The 26,883-nt window shown below is 37.5% G+C and overlaps 2 protein-coding genes across 2 annotated transcripts; one reads left to right on the forward strand and one right to left on the reverse strand.

The window, feature by feature from the left end:
* Positions 1-497: 497 nt before the first annotated feature.
* On the forward strand, positions 498-12,242 carry LOC132119164 (uncharacterized). The gene is made up of 4 exons (XM_059528928.1): positions 498-1,189; positions 2,273-6,462; positions 8,963-9,087; positions 11,380-12,242. The coding sequence occupies exons 2-4, from the start codon at positions 2,319-2,321 to the stop codon at positions 12,085-12,087; spliced, it is 4,977 nt and encodes a 1,658-aa protein (XP_059384911.1). The 5' UTR covers positions 498-1,189; positions 2,273-2,318; the 3' UTR covers positions 12,088-12,242.
* A 9,220-nt stretch (positions 12,243-21,462) lies between these two features.
* fam217bb (family with sequence similarity 217 member Bb) lies at positions 21,463-24,230 on the reverse strand. The gene is made up of 4 exons (XM_059528682.1): positions 23,775-24,230; positions 23,542-23,608; positions 23,313-23,380; positions 21,463-23,003 (listed from the first exon to the last, which is right to left on the reverse strand). The coding sequence occupies exons 1-4, from the start codon at positions 23,879-23,881 to the stop codon at positions 21,731-21,733; spliced, it is 1,515 nt and encodes a 504-aa protein (XP_059384665.1). The 5' UTR covers positions 23,882-24,230; the 3' UTR covers positions 21,463-21,730.
* Between the last annotated feature and the right edge of the window lie 2,653 nt (positions 24,231-26,883).

The following is a 26,883-nucleotide window of genomic DNA, read 5'->3' on the forward strand; positions in this document are numbered from 1 at the left end:
ATGTCATCACGTTGTTACTATGCATTATATAACAATTAAAATCATGAAATAGCTGTTCTAAACATTTTTTTTTATTATTTTTATTTTATTTATTTATTTATTTATTTATTTATTTATTTATTTATTTATTTATTTATTTATTTATTTATTTATTTATTTGCCTTTCTGTTGTAATTACAATTACATGAGGAGCAGAGGGTGAAAGCCAAACCAATTTATCACAGAAGGATAACATTTTATTCCTCTGGGGGATTTTCTTTTGCTTTTGTTTACAGGAAATAATGAACCCTCCATTGCTCTGCTTTAGTTTAAAGCACAGATGGAAACTAATGTACTCTCTGATCATTGGGTGCAGGACACAAGCCACTTTGGATGAGTAGCTACTAACATATCTTACAAAGTAAATGAATAAAAGCACACACCATCAAATATTATACCACCAGAAATTCTGTTACACTTCTCCTCCTTTGTGTGTGGGTGTGTGGGTTGCTGGAGGAGTGAGAAAAGCCAGAAACAGAAGTCAGGTACATGCAGCAAACACAGTGTGTGTGAATTTGTGGGTGAAATTATATTTTTGAGGTGGGTCTGCATGTTCATAGTACTTCCTTCTTCGAACAGGGATTTTTTTTTCCTTTTTTTTTCTTTAGATCAGTTCCGTTCAGTTGTGTTATGTGCTGCACTCTGTCTCTGTCTTTCTGTCTCACTCTCATTTTCTCTCTCCTTCCCTCCCTCCATCTGCTCTCTTCCCTATCTGTGTCCATCTCATTAATTCTTTCTTTCAGCATCTCCATTTTGTGGCATGCTCTTCACTTTGGTTTGGGTTCTTTATTTCAAAGTACAAGTGACCCAAACTTTGTTTTTAATGGTATTCTCAGTGACTTCTCTCTTCCTCTTTCACTCTCTCTCATATACTTTTTACATTGTGTTCTTACCGTCATCCAGTCACATTTGCATGATTGACGTTTGTATTTCCTCCATTAGCAGCAGAAACGGCTGTTAAGAAAACTAAAGAGAGAAGAGGAACCAAGGGCCTTTGTGGTGAGAGAGGGTGCCACAGTCACATGCTATCTGTCACTCTCTTGTTCGTTTTACCTCGCACTGTTCCAAAGATGGATTTTGGTTTCCACGTTGTGGATTAAATTGGGCGATCTTTAGCTGCTCCCGTGTCACCTTTAAGTTTCAAGCCCTGGTGAGTGACCTATGATTGCACCCATTATTGATCTTATGGCATGCAGACTGATCTTCTTCATATCTTTTGATTAGCTTGATATGAATCCTTCATAAGCGTAATGATAGAAGACGGCACAGGTAAAGGGATGTGAACAATACAAAGAAATGTACTGTTTAAATTTAAAAAAAATCTTTATTTCTTCAAGTAACTAGGGATGGAATGTAATTTTTTTTTTTTTTTTGGCTTTCAGCTTGTTCTCAAATCATTTCTTTATTTCATTATTTATTTTTCATAGTGATGCAATTTGTATACTTGCATTTGTATAATTATATCTAAACAAGTTCAAATGTACAGCAACAGGTTTAATGAATACGTAACTGGTGTCAAAATTTCTGGTGTCTTTTTTATTTTTTATTGATTTATTTTGTCAAAGTAGTGTCAAATTAATGACAAACTTTCTGCAAACCTCCCAGGTATTAATTATTTTAGACAGGAATGTATTTCTTAACTCTAAGTGCTAAAGGACTTTACAAGACAAACGGATGTTAAGGCTCTATTTATTTATAAAAGTCTTCACATTTACATAAACGTGAGAATAGGTAGGAGGTCCTTGATGCTATCATTTTTCTAGAAATGAGTCATAGATTTACCACCGCTGTTTTTCTGCTCATACTCTTCTGGTGCTTCTGCAATATGCAAATATTGACCATGTGTTCACAGTAAATATGAGATTCCTACTAGACTAAATTCAAAGCCTTATTGAAGTATCTTTTCATGATTAATTGAGCAGTGGAAAAGACAATAGTTGTCAAATGTGAACATGCTCTTCAACTATATATATATATATGTATATAAAATCAACTATGTTTTCTGCTGGTATATAATTTTCTTTTGAAGTGCTCTAATACATATTTTGTAGCTTGTACCCTCTCAGTCTCTTTAAACAGTGGTGATTTGTACTGTGGTGTGAAATCTTGGTATCTTTAGCTTTCTATTTCCTGTATTCCGATTCAAATCTGGGGGGGGGGGATTATTTGATCCAGAGTACAGGCCTAATGACAAAAAAAAATTGGGAATAATGAAAATATTTCTTTTTTTTAGGTAATTAGTGAGCTCCGTCTCTCAGCATCACAAGGGTTGTGTTACCATGGCAACTAGCAAGCAGAGCTTTATGAGAGCTACCGAGCCTCAGTGTTCAGTGTCTGCACAGAGAGAGGAAGAGATGCATGTTAAGGCCCCTCTCAAAACTATGTATGTCCACAACGTTCCTTCCCCTGGCCTGCGGCCATATCCACAGGCCCAACCTGAAGCCTTGCAGGGTGCAACGGTTCTACCACTATTCCTGCCAAGGATGTGTACCAGCTCGACTCTACCCTCTCTGATGCTGCATATTGCCAGCGGGACTGTTTTGCAACAACAAAGGCTAGTGGCTCCAGCAACGTCGGCGAGACCTAAGTCTATTGGGAAGCATATTTGCCTACAGTGCGGTAAGGACTGTCTGAAGCCCAGCGTGCTCAAGAAACATCTTCGTTGTCACACAGGAGAGCGACCATATCCCTGCACAACCTGTGGCATTTCCTTCAAGACGCAGAGTAATCTTTATAAACACAAGCGCACCCAGGCTCATGCACGCCTTTCCAGCGAATCTGACAAAGGCACCTTCAGCAGCCAGGAGAGCACAGAGAGCTTAAAGGACAACTGTAGTACTCCATCATGTGAGATGATTGGCAAAGAAGTTCTTCCTGTAGTGACCATACCGAATCAAGTAGACTATATAGAGACTAAGACAATGTCTGTAGAATGGGCATTACACAATGTTGCCATGGTTGGATTAAGCACAATACCTGCACTTCAGGACAAGGTAAATTATTTGGAATTATCAGATGGCTTGAAAAATAATCTTGCTAACCAGCAGACAAGTGCAATGAGTGAGGATGGATGTACACAGCTCCAAACTCCAAACCGTATACCTCTCCAGAGGCAGGAAGCTGTATTTTCCAAACCATGGGATTCCCCAATGTCCCGAGGAAAATCTCAAAGCCACGATAGTACAGATTCTGGCTTCAGTGACAGCAGTGAGCATCATTCATCTAGCAGTCCTGGAGCAAGTTTGCATGATCCCAGTATGGAATCATTAACAGAAGCCACTGTGGAACAGCAGGAAATAGGAGCCTCACAGACATCCTCAGAGATGACCCCTGACCCCAAATGCAAGGTGTCCATTCAGGAGAAGCAGAAGCTGGAAGCACGTATTTCAAAGCTTATATATGAGAATAGTGTGTTGGTGGATAATAAACAACTGGAAAATGTGCGGCCTAGAAAGACAGTATTGTCAAAACAAGGAAGCATTGATCTTCCTGTGCCATACACTTACAAAGACTCCTTCCATTTTGAGATAAAGAGAAGCAAGCAAACCTCAAGCTCACAAAATCCAGACAGAGGAGGTGGGGCAATTCACAATTCTCACCAGCACTCCACTGGCCTGGAGCATGCACCATTAACACGAAGCAGTTCTCTACCCTTCACTATGTGTGGCAAACCCAATGATGGAGCAATGAATTTGAATCTAAGCAGACGGTGCAGTGCAGGGTATGTTTACCCATTAAGGTCATCAGACCAACAAGCACCAGGTCATCGTTCACTAGTTAGGCAGGTAGCTGTAGATTGTCTGCCTACTTCAGAGGGATCCCTGGCTGAAAGAGGGAGTATTAACAGCCTTAGCTCTGATGGAGACAGCACTGATGTCGGAACAGAGCCAATTATAAAAGGAAACTACAGGAAAAAAGCCCGAAAATTTGACTACACAAAATGGCACACTTACAAAGGTGGGATATTTACGAAACTCTACAATACTGAGAAAGACTGTTTACTGAAGACAAAAAAAAGTACACTGAACTCTGAACAAAGCCTGGAAACTCAAACTAGTCAACAGAGGGACAATGGATCTGTGTCTCTGAGCTTTACTTCCTGTTCTGTTGTGACCTTACAAAATGACCTCAAAATGTCATATACCAGCTTTGAAAATAATAAGGGGGAAGACATGGAGAGGGATGAAATAATAACACAACACACTGATTTCCATATCCCATCAGAGAGGAAGAAACAGCGCACTGGGAATGATGTGAAAATGCTCAGTATTTCAGATCCTAGAACTGTAGGGGCAAATGGAAATCTGGATGGTTTAATTCATCAGTTACCCCTGTCAACTTGTGCAATGCGCGATTCCATCACAGTGCCAGCACAAAAGGTCAACATGCAAAATCTCCAACCGCAGGGTAGCTTCATACATCAGTTCTCGAAACCAAGGCAGCTCGTTGGTAATACTCTTAGCCCTGCTGTTTGTTTAATCAATGTGAGTGGGACACCTGGAACCCCGTCTGGTTCTATCAGCAGCCCCACCATCCCTTTAGCCAAGACCAGCTTTCCTCCCAAGTACCAGCTAAAGATTCCATGTTCCACAGATGGAGTGTCAGCTTCTTGTTCTGGCTCAACTTTAGCACATAGCACTTGCTCAAACGTTCCAGCTCTCAAGCAAAGCCATCAAACTACAGTGCAGTGTCCTCTTGAGAACAGTCTACTATCTTCAAAGCAGTGTCAGGGTGTTTCAATAGTCACAACCATTGACCGGAGTAAGCAAGATGTATTGTGTGCAACAAGCCCAATGTTATCGGTTTCCGGTTCAGAGCTAAACCAAACATACACTTTATCCAAAGTCCTGACACAGATTCAGTCTACCACGCCTACATCAATTTCTCTTGTTTCTCCACTATTGCAACATCAAATATCTTTGTTGCAGAGCAACTGTACAACACGTGTGGTGGAAAACCCGTCAACAGTTTCTGTATCATCTGTATTAACAACCTCAGAGAACGCTGAGCCTGTTACATCAATGAACACATCAACAGTGAATTATTGCTCAGAATCCAGTCTACAAACCTATTCTTCAGTAACTACTACACCTACAATACAAAACCATCCTGCCTCCCCTGTGATTCAATCAGGAAAACCTCTTGGTCTTACTGCAGACACCAAATCTATAGTTTATGAAAATACTCTGAACAGTACTGCTTCTAAAATGGTCAATGGTGACTTTCGAGGGTCCCAATCTGAGGGAAAGATGATTCTACTAAATGGATCAACACAGGCTCAGAACACATTTTATGTACAAACAGCTGACCTCCAGATAGTCATGCAGCTCATTTCTGATGAACAGTTAGCTCTGATAGAGCCTCATATTGAAACAGCAACTTCAAGCATTTTAGCAAACCAGACAACTCTTTCTAAGGAGGTATATAGCACTGATGTGTCTCCTGTATGCATGGCACAGGAAATTATAAGTAATGGTGAAATGAGCAAGAATAATGGTTCCAACTGTGAATCTGCCAGTCCAGAAAACAAAGCAGAAATTGTTTGCAATTTAAAATCTCAAAATGATAAAAATTATGCAAATGGGTGCCCTCACTGGGTTTCATCCTGGTCAAATCCACAGACAAAGGTTCATATCTCAGCTTCAGTGGATTATAATAAAAATTCTGCTGGGCAGTTGGATGAAACACAGAAGATACCTGAGAATTCACAGGAAAGAAAATCTGCTGGTTTTGAGGTCATCACAGAGACACACCACAGACTAGCGGCTGGAGACAAACTATGTCAACCTCAGTTACTGGACAACAGTGATTTTGTCCATAACAAAGATGCAGGCAACTACTCTGAAGACCAAACATTCACAGAGATTACCAGCAATAAAGAGCTGTTCTGTTTAATGCAGCCAAATCACATTCAAACTATAACAAATACTAAGCCAGTGGAGCCAAAGGAAACAGGTCAACTCATGTCAGTCACATTATCAGGAAACTGTGAAAGTGTTCAAACAAAGAAACCTACACAGCTCAGAACTTGTATCTGTGAGAAAAAGACGTCTACTGCAGAATTACAACATATGCAAAAAGAGCTAAACTCCACAATACAGCCCAGTCACAACAAGCCACACTGGGCTGCATGTGGCAGCTCAGAATTAGATACACGAGAAATGAGAGCATGTGTCAAAGGGAAGCTCAACTGCAAGCTGATTGAGACATTTTGTCCATGCCAGACACCTACACAGTATGAATTCAAACAAGCCTTTGCTCCAGGCACAGGTGACTTTGGTAATGACAATTCTAGTCAAGTGAAAGTATCCTGTCCAATTCTGAACAAGACATCTAACATTCATAGCATTCCTGAAGACAGCATCAGATGTGAAGATGTCCATACACACCATGCCAATCTGGAGAATCTGGAAACTCTGCAAGGTAATATTGTCATGATATTTAAAGTGTAGCACTCTGTAGTATTTGCTTGTGATAGAGCAACCGTAACTAGACATTGTACATAATAAATACTGATATCACAGGGTGACATATCATTTTCTCTCCACAAGAGGGTGACAAGAGATCTATACTTGCCATGTCTCTGTTACCAGACAATACCTTTTGACAATGCAGATTTACTCTTAATTTTCTAATTATGTCATACACTCCATAAAAGTGGTCTCTATAAAATACATCTACGAAAATCATTTATGATTCCTCTCTTGAAATAACATTGTCCTCAAATGTTGCTCTTGTCTTCTGAGAAAGTGTGATTTGTGCCCACATTTGTTCTTTACAGTAGACTTTTTTTTTTTAAATTTAACACTTCAGCTGTTGAGCACTTAAAGTTTATTTAACAACATTATGCCTAGTCACATGCTGTAGTAACATAAGAATATTACCAACATCTTAGAATTCTTTGTGAAACGTTCCAGAATTCTTAGTGGATAAGTACAGAAAAACCTTGCTGTTGAAGCAGTCAAACATAAAATGCAATTTATAGGTTAAAGAATGAAAACTTCTGAAATATGTTTGCAGCTGATTAACATTTAGTGCATATGTAGCAGACACTTAATTTACTATTGACCATTAATGCAACTATCAAAGTTACATTAAAAAATGTTCTTTACTGTATGAACATGCCAGAGACATCTCAGATTGATATAAAACATTACACATTAGTATAGCTATGTAAAAAGTGCAAGCTATTGAATCATTCTGTCTCGCATGTTCAAGTGTTCAAGTTGCCAGTTCACAAGCAGAACCTGTTTTAAATTCAGGTTAAAGAGAGATGTTGTGCCTGTCTCCATTCTAGCAATCTGAGAGCACAATGCAGCCTCCTTTTCTGAGCAGTGCTGCACAGAGGCATGCGCAAGAGTTCAGCCAAACCAGTTCCACCCCAGAGAACCTGACTGATTGTTTTTCATAAAGACAATCATTTTTATATATCCACTGCCATAATATATAGTAGCATATTTTAGTCATTGTGCCTTGATATACAATGTGAAACTGTCATGTTATTTTTTTCTCTTCATTTGGCTGACATTGTGTTTGCAATAGTCATGTTTCCACTGTCGGGCCAAAAGCAGGTGTGCTAGTGCGTGCCAGGGCAAGTCATATTTCCAGTGTCACTTACAGGGCTTGATCGTGCCCCATCAGTGCTTCCTCAGGGCCAACAAGCCCGTTTTTTTTTTTTGTTTGTTTTTTTAAACTTGATCCGATGTGGATTATAATCACCAGACCAGACAGAAATATTTATAAGCGATGCAAACTATGCACACTAGTCATTAACATTACCATAATAAATATGGTAAATGCGACCACTTGAAGATATCAGATGCCAGCTTTTTATTCTCTATCACAATCATGTATTTATGTAGTAACATATTTTATCAGTCATAAGTCTCGTCTTGATAGTTTCGCTCCGCATAGCCTATGTCATAAAAGTATAATAATGTTTTTTGTTCATGAGCGTTTATAAAAACATAGAAATGATCATTATTTTTTTTAAAATTTGATGTATATAGGCTACTGTGACTACAAATAAACAGAAACAGACTCATCTGAATAAGCAGGCTATGTTCATAATGCTTTCTGTGTGACTAATTTTCAATCCTGATAAATTAATTCATTATGATCAATGTATCACTTATTACAGTAAAACATCAATGCTTTTGGATTTAAATATTCAACAAAGCATGCAAACAAATGGCAGCTTTGATCATGTACATTTTGTGATCGCACTAGTTTCAGTGAATTATTTGTTATTGGTTTTCTATTAACTTCTCTTTGTTGGTGAAATGATGGGGTTGCGTGACTTTTGTTCCTGAGGGGCATGTAAAGGGTGGGTTTTATTGAAGCACAGTTGAGCTTCTGGCTCGGCGGTGGAAACACAGCGCTATGGACTTGGTGCTACATGTCCGAGGCTATTAGCCCTGCCTGGCCCGTTTAAAGCACTGGCTTGCACTGCCTCAACAGTGGAAAAGCAGCTAATGAGGCCTATGTTCCAGGAGGCTGACATTTGCACATCAATTACAAAGTTATTCTGGCTGTAACTTTTGCATCCACAATACCATTTTTATGTTCCATTTTAAAAAGATAACTGAGACCAATTTATCAGTTTTGGATAAAGAGGTTTTTGGCTGCCATAAAACTTCTTTAGTTGCCTATAAAAAGTTGGAATAAACAGCTGGGAGTGCATGCACTTATTTTATGAATGTTCATGTTTTGAACAACATGATTAAAAGTAACACTTCTGTCATATTAGTATTATACTACCTGTCCATACTCTTTTGCAGTGCATTTATTTCAATATTTGAAACTGCCTTCATAGGACATACAAATAAAATTCTCTGACAAACCAAAAGAATAAGCTGATACCCTGCTTCAGGTAAAGACTCCAAAATGTGCTGCATTTATTCATTCATTGTTCTGCCCTCAGGATCTGTGGAAGATGGTACCCTTAAAAGCTTTCGGTTTCAGAGGGACCCTGGGACAGAGAGCAAGGAATCAGTCCCCAAAGATCCTGAGAGTAGAAGTGGAGAGGGGAAAAGAGCCAGAACAGAGGTGGGTGACAAAAACGACACATGCCAAGGATTCAAAAACAAAGACAAAAGAGCCAAAAATTAGGTTAGAGTAAAGAAAGAAAGAGTACATGAAGAATGGAAGGGCATTAGGGAGCATAGATAGTGACAGGTGAAGTCCTGATAAACCATTCAAATAGAAAAAATGTGGAATACACAACCAGATGTTTAGCATAACAAGGCAAATCACCTTTATTTACATAGTGCTTTATAAAATAGTGATTGTGTCAAAGCAGCTTTACAGTGTCAAACGGGAAAATAGTTTGTCAATAATGTAAGAGGATTTCAGGGCTCTAGGTGCTGATCCACCATCTTGTCTGAATATGGACAGTTTCTGGGTGGCTACTGTGACCATCTGATCTGCATACAGTCTTGATCCATATGGCTATGGAATACTCGGAATTAGAAAGAAAAAGACTAATATTAGCATGGATGACATTCTTCTTTTGATGTAGAGAGTATAAAGGGTGCTATGGGAAGTGTTCCCGGTTCCGGTTGACCTAACTAATGCCGACTTACAATCCTTAAACAGATTTTAATTATAGAAATGCAATAATGTATTATGTGCGTGCCAGGTTAAAGAGATGGGTTTTTTATCTAGTCTGATATCAAATCGCACACCTACGTTCCTAACTGTTGTAGCCAACAAGTGTTAGACAGTGTTTTATGTCATTACATGAGGAGGTTTTTGTCCAATAATTGAAACTTTTTTATATATGCATTGTGGTAGTTTTGCGAATTGATATGAAATATAGAGCTGAGTATCATCAGCATAACAGTGAAAGCTACCACCATTTTTTTTAATGGTATCTCCCAAGGGCAACATGTAAAGCGTGAGTAGCAACAGTCCTAGTACTGAGCCTTTTGGTACTCCATAATGTACTTGTGATCAATATGATACATTGTCATTCACTGCTACAAATCGATGTCAGTCAGATAAGTAAGATTTAAACAATGACAATGCAATTCCAATAATGGCAAGATCATTTTGTAGTCTACTCAAAAGAATGTTGTAGTCGATAGTGTCAAACGCAGTTCTAAGATCTAGCACTAATGGAGAAATGCAACAACGATCAGATGATAAGAGTAGGTCATTTGTAACTCTGATGAGAGCAGTCTCAGTACAGATACAATCTAAAGACTAGAATCAAGTTGGGTTTTTTAGTGAGAGGCATAATAACAGCCAATTTGAAGGTTTTGGTGATTTGACAAGTTAATACATTTATTCCTCTTTTATAGCAGAGAATGAGTGGAATTGAATCTGATATGATGCTGTTGCTGATGGCGCCATAGTTATAATTTTATCTCTAATAGTATTGATCTTGAAAGTAAAGAAGGTCATAAAGTCATTACTGCTGTGCTGTTGGGCAATGTCTGCGACTGTTGATGTTTATTTTCCATTGATTTAGCCATTGTGTTTGTTTTCTTCTAAGAGAAATAAAAAGTAAGTGGATCTAGCCGTTTTTGGAGCTTTTCTATAAGTAGAAGTACTTTCCCACCACTGAATATGAAATGCCTCTAGTTTTGTTTTCTTCCAGCTGTGCTTCATTTTCCAGATGCTCTCTTTAAGGTGCGAGTGTGGTCGATATACCATGGTGTTGAACTGTTTTCCTTAATCTTCTTTTAGCATAAAGGAGCAACCTTATCTAAAGAGCTAAAAACCACAGTTAAGACTTTACATGTAGCTAGCACCAACTCATATAATTATTTGATAAAGTCCATATGGTGCCTTGGTGGCCTGTATACAGTAGCCAATGCAAACGCCACAGGGGATTTTTCATTAACACTTGTTTCATTTGATATTATTATATAAAGGAACCTTAACTTCAAAAACATTTACTTGAAACCAAACTTCTGAGAAATACTGAAAATATTACTATAAATTGTAGCAACACCTCCCCCTTTACCTTTTGGAGATGGCTCATGTGTATAACAGTAATCTCGGGGGGTAGAATAATGTAATCATCTGGTTTTAGCCAGGTTTCTGTCAAACAGAGCACATCTAGGTTTTGATCTGTGATCATAAACACCAAGGGCAATGACATGACTAGTAACATATTTTACACTGTGACAGTTTACTAGACAATATACTGTAACATATATTTAATTTGATTATTATAAGTATGAAGTAATAAAGCACTTCACATCCAACTGAAAGACAATGTTTTAGGAGGGACATCAGCGTAAACCAGCCAGCCAGCCCTACACTACCCCTGAAGAGGAAGTGTGAGGCATTCCATAATGTGCACTAACTATATGTTTCCTTTGACAATAGGAAGAGGAAACGTCTTGTGAGGAGCATCAAAAATCTGCTCAAGCTCACCCACATTTCTCCCGGGAAGTGTCCCTATATATTTCAGAGCCACTTAAGCATGATAAATTTGGAGTTTCGAACAAACCAGAAGCATCTGTTTGCACAAAAATTATTTCACAAACTTGTCAACATCAAGCTCAAGGGGAATGTAACAACACCACCAGAAAAGACAGCATAGGTGAATATTTGGTTAACAGTCCTTCTCAAGAGACAAGCCAAAAGGAGACATCTTCACCAAAATATTCCAATCAAACATGCAATCATCTTTTGATGCATCCAGTCAAAGTCAATACCACGCAAAATGAATTCCAGAAGGAGACACAGACAAAGGGTGCTATGAATTATTGGATTTATTCCAAAGGCAATCAAGTACAGACATCAAAAGACAAAATGACTGGCACAACTTTATCAGCCAGTGTTCTGCAACATAACTGTGGTGCTTCAAAGACTAAGATGGCTGATGCAAGTATTGCTTCATTATCCAGTGCTGGGCCCAGTTCTTGCAATGGCTCACATCAAATGTCTAGTCAAGAATTTCACACTCATCAAATATGTCCCCCAGCCATACACAGCAACCCAACATATTTAGGTAATACTAGTTACCTGGAACATGAGGACAGTAACAGCAGCAGTGATGATGAGCAAAAACTAGTCATTGAACTTGAGTAAGGTGAAAGTACACACAAAGCAAGGCAAAACAAACTCAAGGTGTCCAATACCGCCATATGTGCCACTACACAGAAGGCAAAAAGCCCTTTAGCAACTTGCAAAGAAAAACCTTTGGCATCATTAGGCTGACATAAAATGGTATTTTATCATTTTTATTTTATTTATAATTATAATATAATATAATTTATTTATTTTTGCAAATATTCAGTCTATTGAGGCCAAACAATTGCTTTGCATGAAGTACAGATCATGTATGTAATCGTGTAAACCGAACGCTGATGCTGAAATCCTGCACACATTCAGAAACTGCTGTCTGAAGAAGTTCTACCATATATTTGATGTCTAATGTCATTTGCTCTTGTGTGTCTTGTGTGATTTATCTTTTAAATGAGTACTGGCTTTTCACAAATAAGGAAAATTTTCAGCTATTGATACCATGTGATTTGCTTTATTAGAGTGCTGCAAGTTTTCTGAATCTAAGATTCCAATGGATAGATAAGGATTCAAAATGCATTCATTTAGACTTTTGTGGTGCTTTTTTGGTATCTGCGTTCTCTCTCTGTGTCTATTTCTTCAGATGGAACAAAATTAAAAATTTTCAAAATACTGAAAAAAGTGATTAAATGAACAGAACTAGGTTAAGGGTAAACATTTGTTAATACACTCAATATTTGTTACTATATATATATATATATTTTTTTTTTTTTTTTTGAGAACATTAGTTAATAAAATAAACTGTTCATTGTTAGTTAATATAATGTAATGTAATCATTAACTAATATTAACTTTATTAATATCACAGAGAGAGAGAGAATTATTTAGTTCCTTTCAACTGTATTTTTATTTTTACAAGTATGCTCCATGTGAAGTAGTATGTAACTAAACTGATTTATTTATGTCAAATATGTGATTTGACATAAATGAAACAATCAGATTTTTTGGTTACACAAAAATTACAAAAGTAATTCTTAGTCAAAGAAGGGGAAAAAAAATAACGTAACTTTTTTTTTTCAGTTTATAAAACGGTTTTCATCATAGGAACCTTCCTCGGGTCCACACAATTAAGTTTTTTCATGGACATTTGGATTGCAAAAAGACAGTAAAACCTTACGCAAAAACACCTACAGACAATCTTTAATAATTTGTCCGTGCCCTCTGGTGTATGCAGGTGGATTTTATGCACACGCAAAACACCCAGGCACTTCCTGCATCCTCACGCTACCCTCCATTAACAAGTGCTGTTAATCAAACTGCATTTTACAGCCCTAGGAGTTTCACCTGGAGAAAGCACTCAGGATGAGCACATTCTTCTTGAGAGTGTAATCTCTCTATGTGACAAGGACTGAATAAGTATAAAGCTGTGGCCCAAGAATAAATTCTCACAATGGGGTTCCACATAGATCAGTCATCAGGCCATCAGTAAATGCAGTGATAGCAATTTTTCAGCCAGTGGGAGGTTTCTGGCAATGAGATTAAATAGATTTATACCCATCACAGACCTTTACCTTCCTGCACTATCATCAGTTTTTGGTGGCTGAATATCACTTGCTAGAAGAAGTAGAAGAAAAAGATCTTACTTAGACAAAATTGAATGGACATTGTCTATAAAAGATAAATTTTTAACTGTACATGTATTTATGCATATTTGAATGTTAACTCAAATGTTAAGTGTTTTCAAATGTTTTCATGCTAAAATACATGTGTACAATGTGTTTTTGAAGATTTTAGTAAAATCAAAATTCTTCATATATAAATTCTATTAAACTCATATGGTATTGTGTTTGTTTAGTATACAGTAAGTTCTCAAAATTATGTAATCCAGCATTTGCCACTTAAAAAACAAGATGCCTTGAAGGGGTAATTATGGTGTTAATTAGAAACACATTTGATTATTTCTCTAAGCTGTAAATCTGCATGTGTAATATAATAGTATAATATTAAAGGGAGAGTTCACACAAAAATGAAAATTAGATGTTTATCTGCTTACCCCCAGGACATCCAAGATATCTTTGACTTTGTTTCTTCAGTAGAACACAAATTATTCTTTATAGCTTCAGTCATTGCAGTCTCTCAGCCGTACAATGCCTGGCAAATGGTAACAGAATCTATGAGAGGGAAAAAAACATGCACAGACAAATCTTAGCTAATTTTGGTGAAGATCAGACAAAAAAAAAAGTAGATTTTTTTTTATATATTTCAAAATTTGCAACAAAAAAAAAATCTTGGCCCATAAAACTGTTGATTCTGGTATGCATTCAACTCTGCATGAGCCAGAAAATAACAGAAATAAAATAAGATATATATATATATATGTATATATGTTTTATAAGGAAAGATATATGAGAATTTTGATGAGAGGGTGAAGACAAATAACAGCTTACTGCAAGGTAAGCACGCCAAGGTGTATTTAGACTGTGGCATTTTAAAATGGAACTTGTATACTTGAATAATGTTCATCATCTGGCTGACTACGACTTGTATACATTTTTCTACAAATCCTGTCATACGTGCACAAACTGACAGTCACCACATATAAGCTATTACTAAATATTGTAGAAACATAATTTTCTGTAAAGTTGCTTTGTAACGATTTGTATTGTAAAAAACGCTATACAAATAAACTTGAATTGAATTGAATTGAATTGAACTTGTAAGAAGGGCATTTAGTAGTTATGAATGCCACTGAGGGGCAACTAGGGGCAAGAGTGTTTAAGTGTTTTATAAAGTCTGGCCAAGGCCGACTTTTTGCACATCCACAATAAACATCTCATCTTACCATTCTGCTAGCCCTCACATGGAGGAAAAATAGACCAGTGTTTGATTTCATCAGCATAAGATGAGCCAACAACCTGAAATGCAAAGCTTTTGAGCAGAAAACTCTAGTGGTCTATGCTTGTTTAAGAAGGTGCATACACTCGTCTGGTATTCATGCATTTTTTATTTGTTATTTATCTTAAGGGATCCATGTAATTTAATTTAATACTTTTCCTCATACTACCACAAAATAAGTAAATAGCTTCAGTGTTTTATGGTATGTATGCTGGATAATGTCATCCACTTCCACTCTTCTGGCAAGGCTCTTCAGAAATGGTTGTCTTTAGTTTACCCTGAATGTTAAATACTTCATAAAATAATAACAGCAGGATTTCTAGAGCACACCAGATGAACAGGGAGATGTCTGGCTCTTAAAGAAAGAGTAAAGAAAGGCAACAGACAAGTCCAAGGTAAGCTGTATGCAAGATGTTGAATTGATTTGTAATTTACTTGTCAAAGTTTTGACGGAACTGATGATAACAGTTTGCTTCTGCTTTTACTGGGAAACTAAGAATGCAAGTTACTGCGTAATTCAACAGCCAAAAGCAACAATATTCCTGCAACTCACCAAAAAATTTACTATGAGACGACTGCATCATTTATTGTATTAAGAAGCACTTTGTAGAAAGCTGAACACTTTCTTAAAACTATTCAGTATGTGGGCCTGTAGATGTTGAGTCATAGACATCCGGACAGTAAATTGTTGCAGGCTTATATTAAAAATTCCCGTTTGGAAAATGCAGTGTTTAAATTATACGTTTGTAAAAATGGGGCACAAATAAGGCAGGAACAGACAGTCTCAGCTTTGACTCATCTCTGCTCAAACTCGAAGCTATTTGATCATTATGACTGTATGCACAAGAGATGATTTGTTCTCTGTCTTAATGGGAGTGTAATGGCCACTGGGTCACAACAACCTCACACCGGTCATAAGAACAAATTGCTATCGTAAAATATCACAGCAGTATTTCTGCACATCCTGTTGAATGTGTTTTCACATGCTGTTCTCCTCTAGTGGAATGTCTTGTTAGCAGATTATATAACTGAGAACAGATTTCTGCTTCCCACCTCATCTGACTCATCAATTCATCACACTGGACTGAATCCAGGACTGTACCACTGCAGGCAACCTGGAAAACATCCCCTTGCCACAAAGCATTTCATGTCATTAAATTGAGCCTTTTTTATTTAGTATTTCTAAAATGTTTTGTCGCTGACCCCTCTCGTCATTTAAAAATCTTATTCTGCTTATTTTAGATCATTTGATACCACAGAGTGGAGTGATCATCTGCCCATTAAATGATCATTGTTAATACAAGTACATTACAATGACCACACATATATTAGAAATAAAGAAACACTGCCACCTAGAGACAGAGAATCTGACAGGGTTGAAACTACTTTCTTTCCAAGCAGAGATAGCCAGCATATAGACAAGAGAGAAGTTGAATATGGTTTATAATCACCATCCTAACCTGCAAGGTCTTCAGTCTTCTTGCAAAGCAATTTTACTGGTTAGTAAACCAGGTGTTTGGCCTACATCAGTTAGTTCTCTACTATGGAGCTGAATTTATGGATCATTAAGGTGATCTTCCAAAAACCTTTCTTTTTAAATTCCATTTGTCCACTCCCATGGCTTATAGACCAATGCAGTCACTTTCATAACACAGCAAACTAAAGGACCAAGACAATCCTTGCTTGAGAAACTCAGTTCTTAAAAAGTACATGTTCTGTTTAGGTGGACAGTGTCATATTTACCCCATGTTTACAACACCAAAAGGCATAATACATTTTAAATAAAATGAAAGCAAATATCAGTGATGAAACATTTAATTCATTGAGTTAAAAACAATACGCTTTCAATTGAAAACATATAAATCACACAATTACTGCAGAAATTAGTTTTCAGCCTTTGACAGACACTTCATGAATTTAAAATGCATTCGATATCAGCCATTTATAACAGAACCTGTGAAAGTAACAACATACAGGCTATATGCTGTGGTAATACCAGCCCAAGCATTATAGCATTATTTGTGGCTTATTCTCTTCAAGAATTGTGTTTCTCACACCACAAAATGCAGACAAGACAAACTCCTTGTAAAATCAACCAATTATGAAAAGACAGATTGTGTGAGCCAATCACCAAGAGTCAACCAAAAAGTTCTTCTGCTAAGCTAGTGAAGTCACAGGCAACAGTCCAGTCCAAACGGATCGCTCTGGTTCAAGACAGTCTTAGAAGCTAGCTAATATTATTTCTAAAGGAGGCTGTTAATTGCTTTAATTTCATCACCGCTCAGAGGAGAAAGGCTGTATTCTCTGAGTTCAGACTTACCTGTGCTGGAAACAATTTGAAGCAGAAAAGTTTAGATGCACTGACATGTACTAAACAATTATGTCAGTAACCTGACACTTTTTGACACTGCCAGTAAATATAGGGTAATTCTGTACATACTATATACCACACACTGACTGATTAGGTTTTATATGTGACAAATTATCACTGAATCAAGCTGATAAAGCAAGTCACTGAGACGATTTACTTTTGCTTTTAGACGTTTGCGGAGGTCAGTTATTTTTTTGTCAAGCTGCTCATGGTCTGTTGGGAACAATATAACAGCAAGAGGCCATGTAAACACAGAGACCAGACTAAATATTTTATTTGGACAAAATGTGGCTGAAGGTGGATCTGGTACTCTCTTGAGGGAATTTGATGAACATATTTCCAAAACACACCTTCACATTATCTAAATTAGATTGATTACACTTCATTACCACAACTGAGGTGTCCTTGAGCAAGTCACTGAATCCCCAACTGCTCCTGGGCGCCGCAAAATAAATGATGCCCACTGCTCCAGGTGTGTGTGTGTGTGTGTGTGTGTGTGTGTGTGTGTGTGTGTGTGTGTGTGTGTGTGTGTGTGTGTTCACTGCTGTGTGTGTTCACTGCTGTGTGTGTGTGTACTTTGGATGGGTTAGATGCAGAGCACAAATTCTGAGTATGGGTCACCATACTTGGCTGCTTGTCATGTCACATCACACTTTATTGTCATGTGCAAAGTAGAAGTGAAGAGTTCAGATACAAAAGCCTCTAAGTGCCGTCTCATTTATAATGAGCATTTTTATCAATTATTTCACATCAAAGGCATAGAAAAGGACCTATACATTGCCATTCAAGTAAAATTACTGAATCTATGCATAGGAGACTGATAAAAATGATACTATTTAAGCGAACTCATTGTATGTTTGACTAGAATTTACAACTTTTATCGTTCAAACATGCCTGCTGTTATTCACTAAGGATGTCTTCTGCAGCAACTTCTACCTCAAATACTCAAATACCGCAGTATTCGTTGTGTTCCTTCCTCCATGCTTGAGTCGCACTGGAAAAACATGCCCGACTGACCAGGGAAACAAGTTCTGTTCAATTTCAGTTCCGCCTGCCAGCACCCACATAACAGTTCCCACCTTCTTCTTTTGAGGTTTCACTGCAGCTGGCATCCAATTTGTTGCATTACTGCCACCTACTGTAATAAATTCCCTTTACACTACATTCTCTTGTCCAGTTTCTTTTAAAAACCTAATACATATTTCCTGCCTTTTAGTTATTTTATTCAACATACTCTGTCAGCAGCTGGTGTTAGTAAGAAATTCATCTGTCCTTCAAACATCTGGAATTATTTTGGATATGCTATTATATATACTTCCTGGTAACTCTCCCCTTGTCAAGAAAATTGTAAATAGCTTTAAAAAAAATATTTTATTTATGGTCATCACATTCACCTTATGAACAAGGCACAGAATGAGAAAAATGATAAGTTATACAGATGAAGGGTAATGGTGTGCAGACACATGGAGCTTCAGCTTGAGCATATCATTTTTAACTCTAGTGATTTGCTCCAGTGTGAGTGTTTAACCAATGATAACAGTGAAACAGCAGTTTAGCATTAAATACATCGCTGTACCTAAAACATCTATGCGAAAACTGCTTACATATAAATTAACAAGTATTGAAGAAATAACAAAACTGCCTGTTATAAACTAAACATTAGAAGTCCCTAAAACTTAATTGATAACACTGCAGTCACAAAGCTGTTGAGAAATCAATGTATATATTGTTATTTAAATCAACTGAGTAATAAAAGAGCAAGTTGTTAAAAACAATTACTAAATTAAGAATTTAAATAGAGTATAGCATGCATAAAGTCTTACTACAAGACAACTTAAACTTAAGTCTTAAAATCATGCAGGCATAACAAAATGATTTTGTAAGAAGTGCTGAACTGAAGAAAAATATGTACATGCAATGATCCAAAGAATATTTGGACTCTTAAACCACACTGAAACCAGTGTCACTGCATTAGATTAGAGTCACCCTAAAACACACACACACACACACACATATATATATATATATAAAACAATTACACCAAGCAGGGCTCTAGACTGAACCAAATCCATTTCTGAGAATGTGCGAGTTTAAATATCACATGACCACATTTGTGCGAGTGCATCATCATGCCAGGTCAACTTGGATCACCTGTTCCTTGATAACCAATCACATTACACATTATGTCATTGAATTTCAGTCAGAGTTGTGCGACACTCAATCACCATTTACGGATACCATAGGAATGAATGAGAAGTGTAGTAAGCTGAATCCCACCTGTCGCAAAAAGCCAATTACTTTTCTCATAAAATGGCACCTTTTTCGGTGTAAGTTCTAAAAATAGTTAAATCCAAAGTGATTGTTTAGTGTAAAACACTAAACACAAATTATAAGCTGTTTCCTCACAAATGCTTTTGATTCAGCGTAGTGAAGCCTCTCCTCTATTGACATCCATTCAAACAAAACAGTCTCTGGTCTCCTTCCCTGCGTACTGACAACGTTAGAATTAGCTGTTACACTTTTTGGCAGTTTTTTTGTAAAACTGACATCTTACAGATGTCTATCAGATGTTTAGACGCAGCAAACACTTTCCAGATGAAGCGATCTTTAACAGACATCTTGCAGACCTACAGGTACTTCTCAATAAATTAGAATGTCATGGAAAAGTTCATTTATTTCAGTAATTCAACTCAAATTGTTAAACTCATGTATTAAATAAATTCAATGCACACAGTGGGGGAAGACTGCTGATCTGACAGTTGTCCAGAAGACAATCATTGACACCCTTCACAAGGAGGGTAGGACTGAGAGAACCGCAGCCTTATGAGGATTGTCAAGCAAAATTAATTAAAGAATCAAGAATTTGAGTGAACTTCACAAGGAATGGACTGAAGCTGGGGTCAAGGCATCAAAAGCCACCACACACAGACGTGTCAAGAGGTTTGGCTACAGTTGTTGTATTCCTCTTGTTAAGTCACTCCTGAACAACAGACAACGTCATAGGCATCTTACCTGGGCTAAAGAGAAGAAGAACTGGACTGTTGTCCAGTGGTCCAAAGTCCTCTTTTCAGATGAGAGCAAGTTTTGTATTTAATTTGGAAACCAAGGTCCTAGAGTCTGGAGGAAGGCTGGAGAAGCTCATAGCCCAAGTTGCTTCAGTCTGTGTGCACTTCAGATTAATTACTGAAATAAATAAACTTTTTCCCACTACATTCTTATTTATCGAGATGCACCTGTATGTGTGCTATCTGGGAAAAAGCACCACTTGGACGCTTTTGTGATGTTGGTATCATGTTTTACAAGAAAAGATAATAGCCTGTTGTGTTACTCTCTTAGACTAAAACAAATGCTTGAAATATGCATTTATTATAAGTCTTAATGAAAATCACAATGACAATAAAAGAGTACAATGAAAAACTAGCATGAATAACATTGATTAACAAAAACATAACATTTACATGCTTTTTGACCTTCCTGGCTTTCCATATACTAACAGCGCCTCTCACTGTTTTCACTTTGATGCGGGAAAGTTATAAGTAACATGAGCTATAATCAGATTCAATTTTTTACAAGGAACTATTAAAGTAACATGTTACTTTTTAATTTAGCAAAGAATATATCTGAGTTTTTTTTTTTTTCAAATAGGTAAGGCCAGGTGCTTTGTTTTCCCATGTACTGACTGACAGCTCTCCTGTCCTCATGTAGAGAGAGATCAGGAATGAGTGCAGAGGCATTGTGGGAACATGATGTTACTGTAGATCTAGAGTAAATGAGAACATGCCTTTACTCTTCTCACTTACACAAAAACAGATTCAGCATTCCTCAAAATCAATAAAAAGAGTGAAATGCAATCCTGCAATAATGAAATATGTTAACGCACATATCATTTATGTTCCGATGATCCAATTCAACCATACTAATAAGTAAAAATAACTTTAGATAAACATATCATTTTTAATGAGTGTTGAACTTTCTTCTCCTGTGTCCTGTTCTTCATGTAATCCAGAAAGGTTTGTTTGAGCTGCGCCCTCTACTGTACAGATGTGAATTTACATTTCCTTCAGCCTGAGGCTTATTCATTTCACTTTTGATGTGAAAGGGCTTTTACATTTGCCAAAAATAGAACTAATTTATATTAAAAACAAACAAGCAAGCCGAGCCCAGATGAGAAAAAGTAATGCAAAAGTAACTTAACATTTTACTTTCCATAAAAAAGTCACGAGTAACACAATTAGTATAGGATAAAGAGTAACATGATATTGTAATGCATTACTTTTAAAATTAACTTTGCCCAACACTTTTCTTCATACATTCACTAATAACACTGAGATCATTTGTCTAAATGTCACTGCAATACATTTCTCAGAAAATATGCTACCTGGTTTGATATTTCCTTATCTAATGCAATGAAATTCCTACATTTTCCAGGCCACTGTATTGAAGTTACTTTGTGACAAATTCAACATGCTTTTGCCTCCGTGTCAGTCGACTAGTTGCAGAGTTTCCTGAGCTATGTAACCCATCTGAACTTACAACACAAGCTAATTTTATCTCCTGTTGTGTTTCATCAAAGGTCTTCCTTTGTTCACTGCGTCCTCGTGCCCTATAGCCAACCTCCCTCATACCCACACAGGAATGACTTCTTTGTCCTGTCCTTCTCTTTTTTACTTCACCAATATTGGCATTCCTGGCTGTTGTAGCTGTTGAAGAAACTTGTTGAACACTGTATGTTGAACCAACCGGATTGCGAATGTTACCAATAGCCTGCATGCGGCTCAAGTGGCTGCTCTCGCTCAGAGGGTCGCTGAGTCTGTGCTCTCGAGATCGGTGTCTGGGATCCGGGTGATAAGCCCTGCTCTCACTGCTGCTCCTTTTAGGCAAACCTGAGGCCTGACCCTTCTTCTCCAGGAGTGGACTCAGCCGTGTGTGGTGGTGGTAGGCATAAGAGCGGCATGGGCCATTCAAGATGGGATACTGATTCTGGCAACGTGGGCAGGTACAGCTTGAAAGCTGAAGGGTGGGTGCACTAGCAAAAGAGGAGAGTAACGCCAAAGGGAACGCACGCTGGCACTGGAGGATGCATTTAGGAGAGCTGAGGCTGAGATGAGAAGATGAATGAGTCAAATGGCGACCTTTAGGTATTGCGGCATTGGATTTGTTGTTGTCTTCTTGTACGGTTTGGATCTGATGCCATTCCAATTGCAATAGCCGATCCAAGTATCTCTCAAGCTGCCCACTGGGCTTGGGACGAGGAATGCCCTTACCTTCTGTGTTCAAGTACACAGCTAACTGCTGGAGACTCCAGGAATTGAAAGGAGGCGGTAAGAAATCTGGATAGCTGCCTCTGAACTTGCTGCGCCCTCGACAAGAAGGTCTCAAAGCATGAAAGTCAGACGGATCTATGACCTCTGCACGAAGGTTGAGGTCAGGGGGAGAGATTTGAGCGGGAAGTGCAGAATACCTTTCAGAGTCTGAGAGGTCACTGGCACTGTCCTCTTCTCCATCTTTACCTTGTAGCATACAGCTCTCGGCTTTGGTTCTGCACTCTGATGAGTCTTCTCTCTCCACTTGTACAGAATGAGGGGTTACAGGCCTTACACTCGAACTTTTACCCCTGCCTCCACTCTCTTTTGTACCATGGCTGTTTTGTCTCTGTCGCCTCTCCTTCTGTCCATTTTTGGAAGTTGCGTGAGATTTGATCTTAGTGTTGTGTTGCCTTGAGGAACCAAAGGAAAGGGGTTTAAATGACTTTTTACAATATCTGGTCACACTTTATGTACTTGGTGTGCCTTTATTTATTTATTTATTTATTTATTTATTTATTTATTTATTTATTTATTATGTATTTATTTGTAGCTGCTTCTCCTATTATAATAATTAGGCTATAGTAAAATGCAATATGCATAACCTAAACACTGTAAAATTAATATATATATATATATATATATATATATATATATATATATATAAATGTGTTAACCCTTGTATCAATTAATCTTCTATGTGCCAAATTATTTTTTCTAACCTGTCTGTGGGGTTCACTATGATCAACATTTTGTCCAGTATTGTCCTTCTTAACCTTTGCTGAGAGTCCTGTAGACATGAAGGAAACAGCCCTTAAACCTACCAATATATGCTCTCAATTTATGATACTTTGTATTTAATTATTCTATTCCATTTTTATTTATTTATTCACTTATTATTATTATTATTTTATAACATACACACATAAACAATTGCTGTTGAGTACTCACAGGTTCAGGTGACAGGCTGATGCCATTTTTCGGTGGTGGATGCAAAGGTGGCTTTGTGGTTTTCTTGCTTTCAGTGAAAAAGTCAGGTTAGTCAAGATCAGTTCAGAAATAAAAGCAGCTAAATTTGGTTCCAATTTTAAAGAATCCTATCCAAGCTCCTTCATCATAAATGAATGACCTTGCACAGGTAAATAAAACATGACCTTAATTTAATTAATTGTATTTATTCTTACCTTGGTGCATGTCCAAATGCTTTAGTTTTGGTTCTATCAAACGAACGAAGCTTATTCTGACAGTTACGCACGGTGCGCTCATGTAAGACCGTTCCCATCACTTGCATTCCTCAAAGCAGCTTGGATCTCCTAGAACGGGTGGATTCTCTCCTATTGCATGCATGGAGGCTTTTAATCCGAAGGCATATCCATTTTTTCTTGATCATGTGTGGTTTACACCCACGATCAATCGACTGTCTCTCGCACTGCTGCCTTTAATTCTCGGTGCATCTGTATCGTTCTGTCCTAAATAATTCAGCGACGACCGGATCAGACTGTCTGTGATGAGATGCATCGGTCAAATTAGACGGTCTGCTCGGTCCTGTCTCATGCTGTAACCTAATCGATATGGGCTTAATTGTGTGGAGATTGTAAATGAGGATATTTACGCAGGAGTGTATTCCAGCTGTGTGGATGCTGAAGGGCGCATTGTTGTGTGGGAAATGTAGTCAATAGTGTCATAGGCTCACGGTGTAGCTTACACGATAGGTTACTGTAATATGCCTGAGACCCCATGCGCACTGTGAGCCAGCGACGCGACACAAATATAATGTTCCTGCGCGCTCTATTTAACGCATGAGAGCGTTCTAGATCGTCGCGGCATTTATTCACAAATGCTCGCGCATCAAGATTGTCTGAGATCTCGCTTGTTTAAAGACAGGACGTGAAAATGTCTTCATCTCATGTACGGGGCTCTAATAATAATCGTTGGTGTGATTGTTCAGACATGATGGGATCAGTAGTTAAATGTCACAGGCGCTCGATCTCCTCGTATTTTATTACAACCACACTAGGTGAAGAGGTTTTCTCCACTTTAAAATGAATATTTTGTTTGTATATTACTCTTAACTGCACATAACGAGGGCGTTATTCCTCACGACTTATAGCAAGGTATAAGAATCTGTTGCCAGATGTAGACGTAAAACTGAAGCAGAATGTATCGCTTGAGTTTCGTGTTTAGAGAACTGTCAATCAAACGCTTAGGCTACTATGTAGCTATCAAAATATTACGCGTTTTTGTTTTCTTTTGTCATGTTTAACCCTCTGGGCTTCTTCGCCCGAAAACGGGCGAAAACTTGAACGTTTTGAAATGTTTAATTTTTTTGCTTCATCGGATGGGGATGAAACTTGGTGACTTTTGTTGTATTACCTATATGAACACACAAAAAAATCAAGGAGATGATTCTGATATGTTAAAGGGTCGTAAAAAAAAAAGTCACACTTAGCTTCCTCCCGCCCGAAAACGGGCGACATAGGAAATGAATGGGAAATACGAAAAAATAGGAAAACTCAGAGAAACTTTTGGTGGTACAAGCTACAGATCAGCAACTGTGCTGAAAAAAAGTGTACAGCAATGAAGGGGTGACACTCTAGAACATCAAGAGTGCAAATAAGACCCCCCCCCCCCCACACACACACACCCCCACGCACACAAACACACACACACATACACAGATAAACTGGCGACTGCAACAGCAAATTTGTAGAATATTCCACATAAAATCAATAAATGAAAAAAAAAAAAACTTGCTCAAATGCACACACACACACACGCACACACACAGAGAGAGAGAGAGAGAGAGAGAGAGAGAAAGAGAGAGACTGGTAAGACTGCAACAGCAAATTTTGAGAATCTGCAAAAATAAATAAATAAAAAATACAAAAAGAGACTCTCGCTCAAATGCAACACACACACACACACACACACACACACACACACACACACACACACACACACATTCACTCACACACACACACATTGTGTTCCCTTTCTAACCAAATGCTATAGTTTGATTGTAATCATAATGCAAAACCTGATACTTATCTAAACATTTTTGTTAAGAAAATAAAGTAATCATCTTTTAGAATATCTAAATGTATATCTAAATAAAAAAAACGAATAAGATAGAGAAATCATGTCTAAAACAACAAAAGGAATCAAAAAGCCTTTCTATATAGGATATATAGGAAGCTATAGGCAGCCTACAGGCTGGTACAGGACATTACACAAAAGTGGCTATTTTTTAAAGCCACTAGATGAAGTTCTTCTCCTGGAACATTTTTTTTTTAGGCTGGCACTCTATTTTGATGTGAAATGCTGCATTTATTGAAATTTTTTTTTTAATAAATATAAAATAAAAAATGATATATTAATTCTAATGGAAAAAATAGCTCATAAAAATTATATAATTAATTCAAAGTATCATAAAAAATTCTAAAAATTCTAAATAATAATCAGAAAACATTATAGAACAAAAATATATTTGATTGGTTATCCTGGGAAAAAGTAAAGTACAATTTTAAGGCTTCGCCCGTTTTCGGGCGGGAGGAAGCTAAGTGTGACCCATTTACGAAGAAGCCCAGAGGGTTAATATTATTTCAAATATTTTTATTGGCATTTTCAATGACAGCGCAGAAGGATACATCATTTAAAAAAGTAGTAACCACAGGAAACTGTCCATATGAATCTCTCTCACAATCCTTCCAACCACCCAAATAACCCCTCAACTTAACTCAAATTGGAAGAAGAAAAGAAAAACACAAATAATAATAATAATAACAGTAAATAAAGAAAAAATAAGAATAAAATATAAATTAATACATTTAATAAAATAATGAACTTAAATTCCTTCTTTAGACAGTTTTTAGTTGAAAGTTATGGATCGTTGCCAGTTGGAGGTAAACAAGGTAAACCTTTGAGAAGGGATCCCAAGTCTTGAAAAAGGATTTAAGTGAAACAGAATGAACATCATAGTTTCTCAAGCCTAACACAATAGAAAATGTCCTGTATCCACCTGTATGCTTCCACTTGAGTAGAATCGCCTGTCTGGACAAGATTGTAGTAAAAGCAATAACTTTACGATCTAGGGCCATCAAATCAGGCATAAGAGAATCGCCAAACAGGGCTAGAAATGGGTCAGGGTCAATATTAAAGGTGGGGTATGTATTTTGTCAAAAGTCGGGCTGAGTAGGCTACCAAAACAAACTTGAAGCCAATCAGCAGTAAGGGGCGTGTCTACTCATGATGCGGACGAGAGAGCGCTCAGTGCACAGGATGGATATTAGCCGA

This window comes from Carassius carassius, chromosome 38 (assembly GCF_963082965.1).
Source record: "Carassius carassius chromosome 38, fCarCar2.1, whole genome shotgun sequence".
Taxonomy (NCBI): domain Eukaryota; kingdom Metazoa; phylum Chordata; class Actinopteri; order Cypriniformes; family Cyprinidae; genus Carassius; species Carassius carassius.

Coding starts and splice junctions, on each gene's coding strand:
- LOC132119164 (XM_059528928.1), top strand. CDS start 2,319: ATGGCAACTAGCAAGCAGAGCTTTATGAGAGCTACCGAGCCTCAGTGT. Junction 6,463..8,962: donor GAATCTGGAAACTCTGCAAG/GTAATATTGTCA, acceptor TTCTGCCCTCAG/GATCTGTGGAAGATGGTACC. Junction 9,088..11,379: donor GGAAAAGAGCCAGAACAGAG/GTGGGTGACAAA, acceptor CTTTGACAATAG/GAAGAGGAAACGTCTTGTGA.
- fam217bb (XM_059528682.1), bottom strand. CDS start 23,881: ATGCAAGTGATGGGAACGGTCTTACATGAGCGCACCGTGCGTAACTGT. Junction 23,381..23,541: donor TCAGCCTGTCACCTGAACCT/GTGAGTACTCAA, acceptor TCATGTCTACAG/GACTCTCAGCAAAGGTTAAG. Junction 23,004..23,312: donor ATAGTGAACCCCACAGACAG/GTTAGAAAAAAT, acceptor TGGTTCCTCAAG/GCAACACAACACTAAGATCA.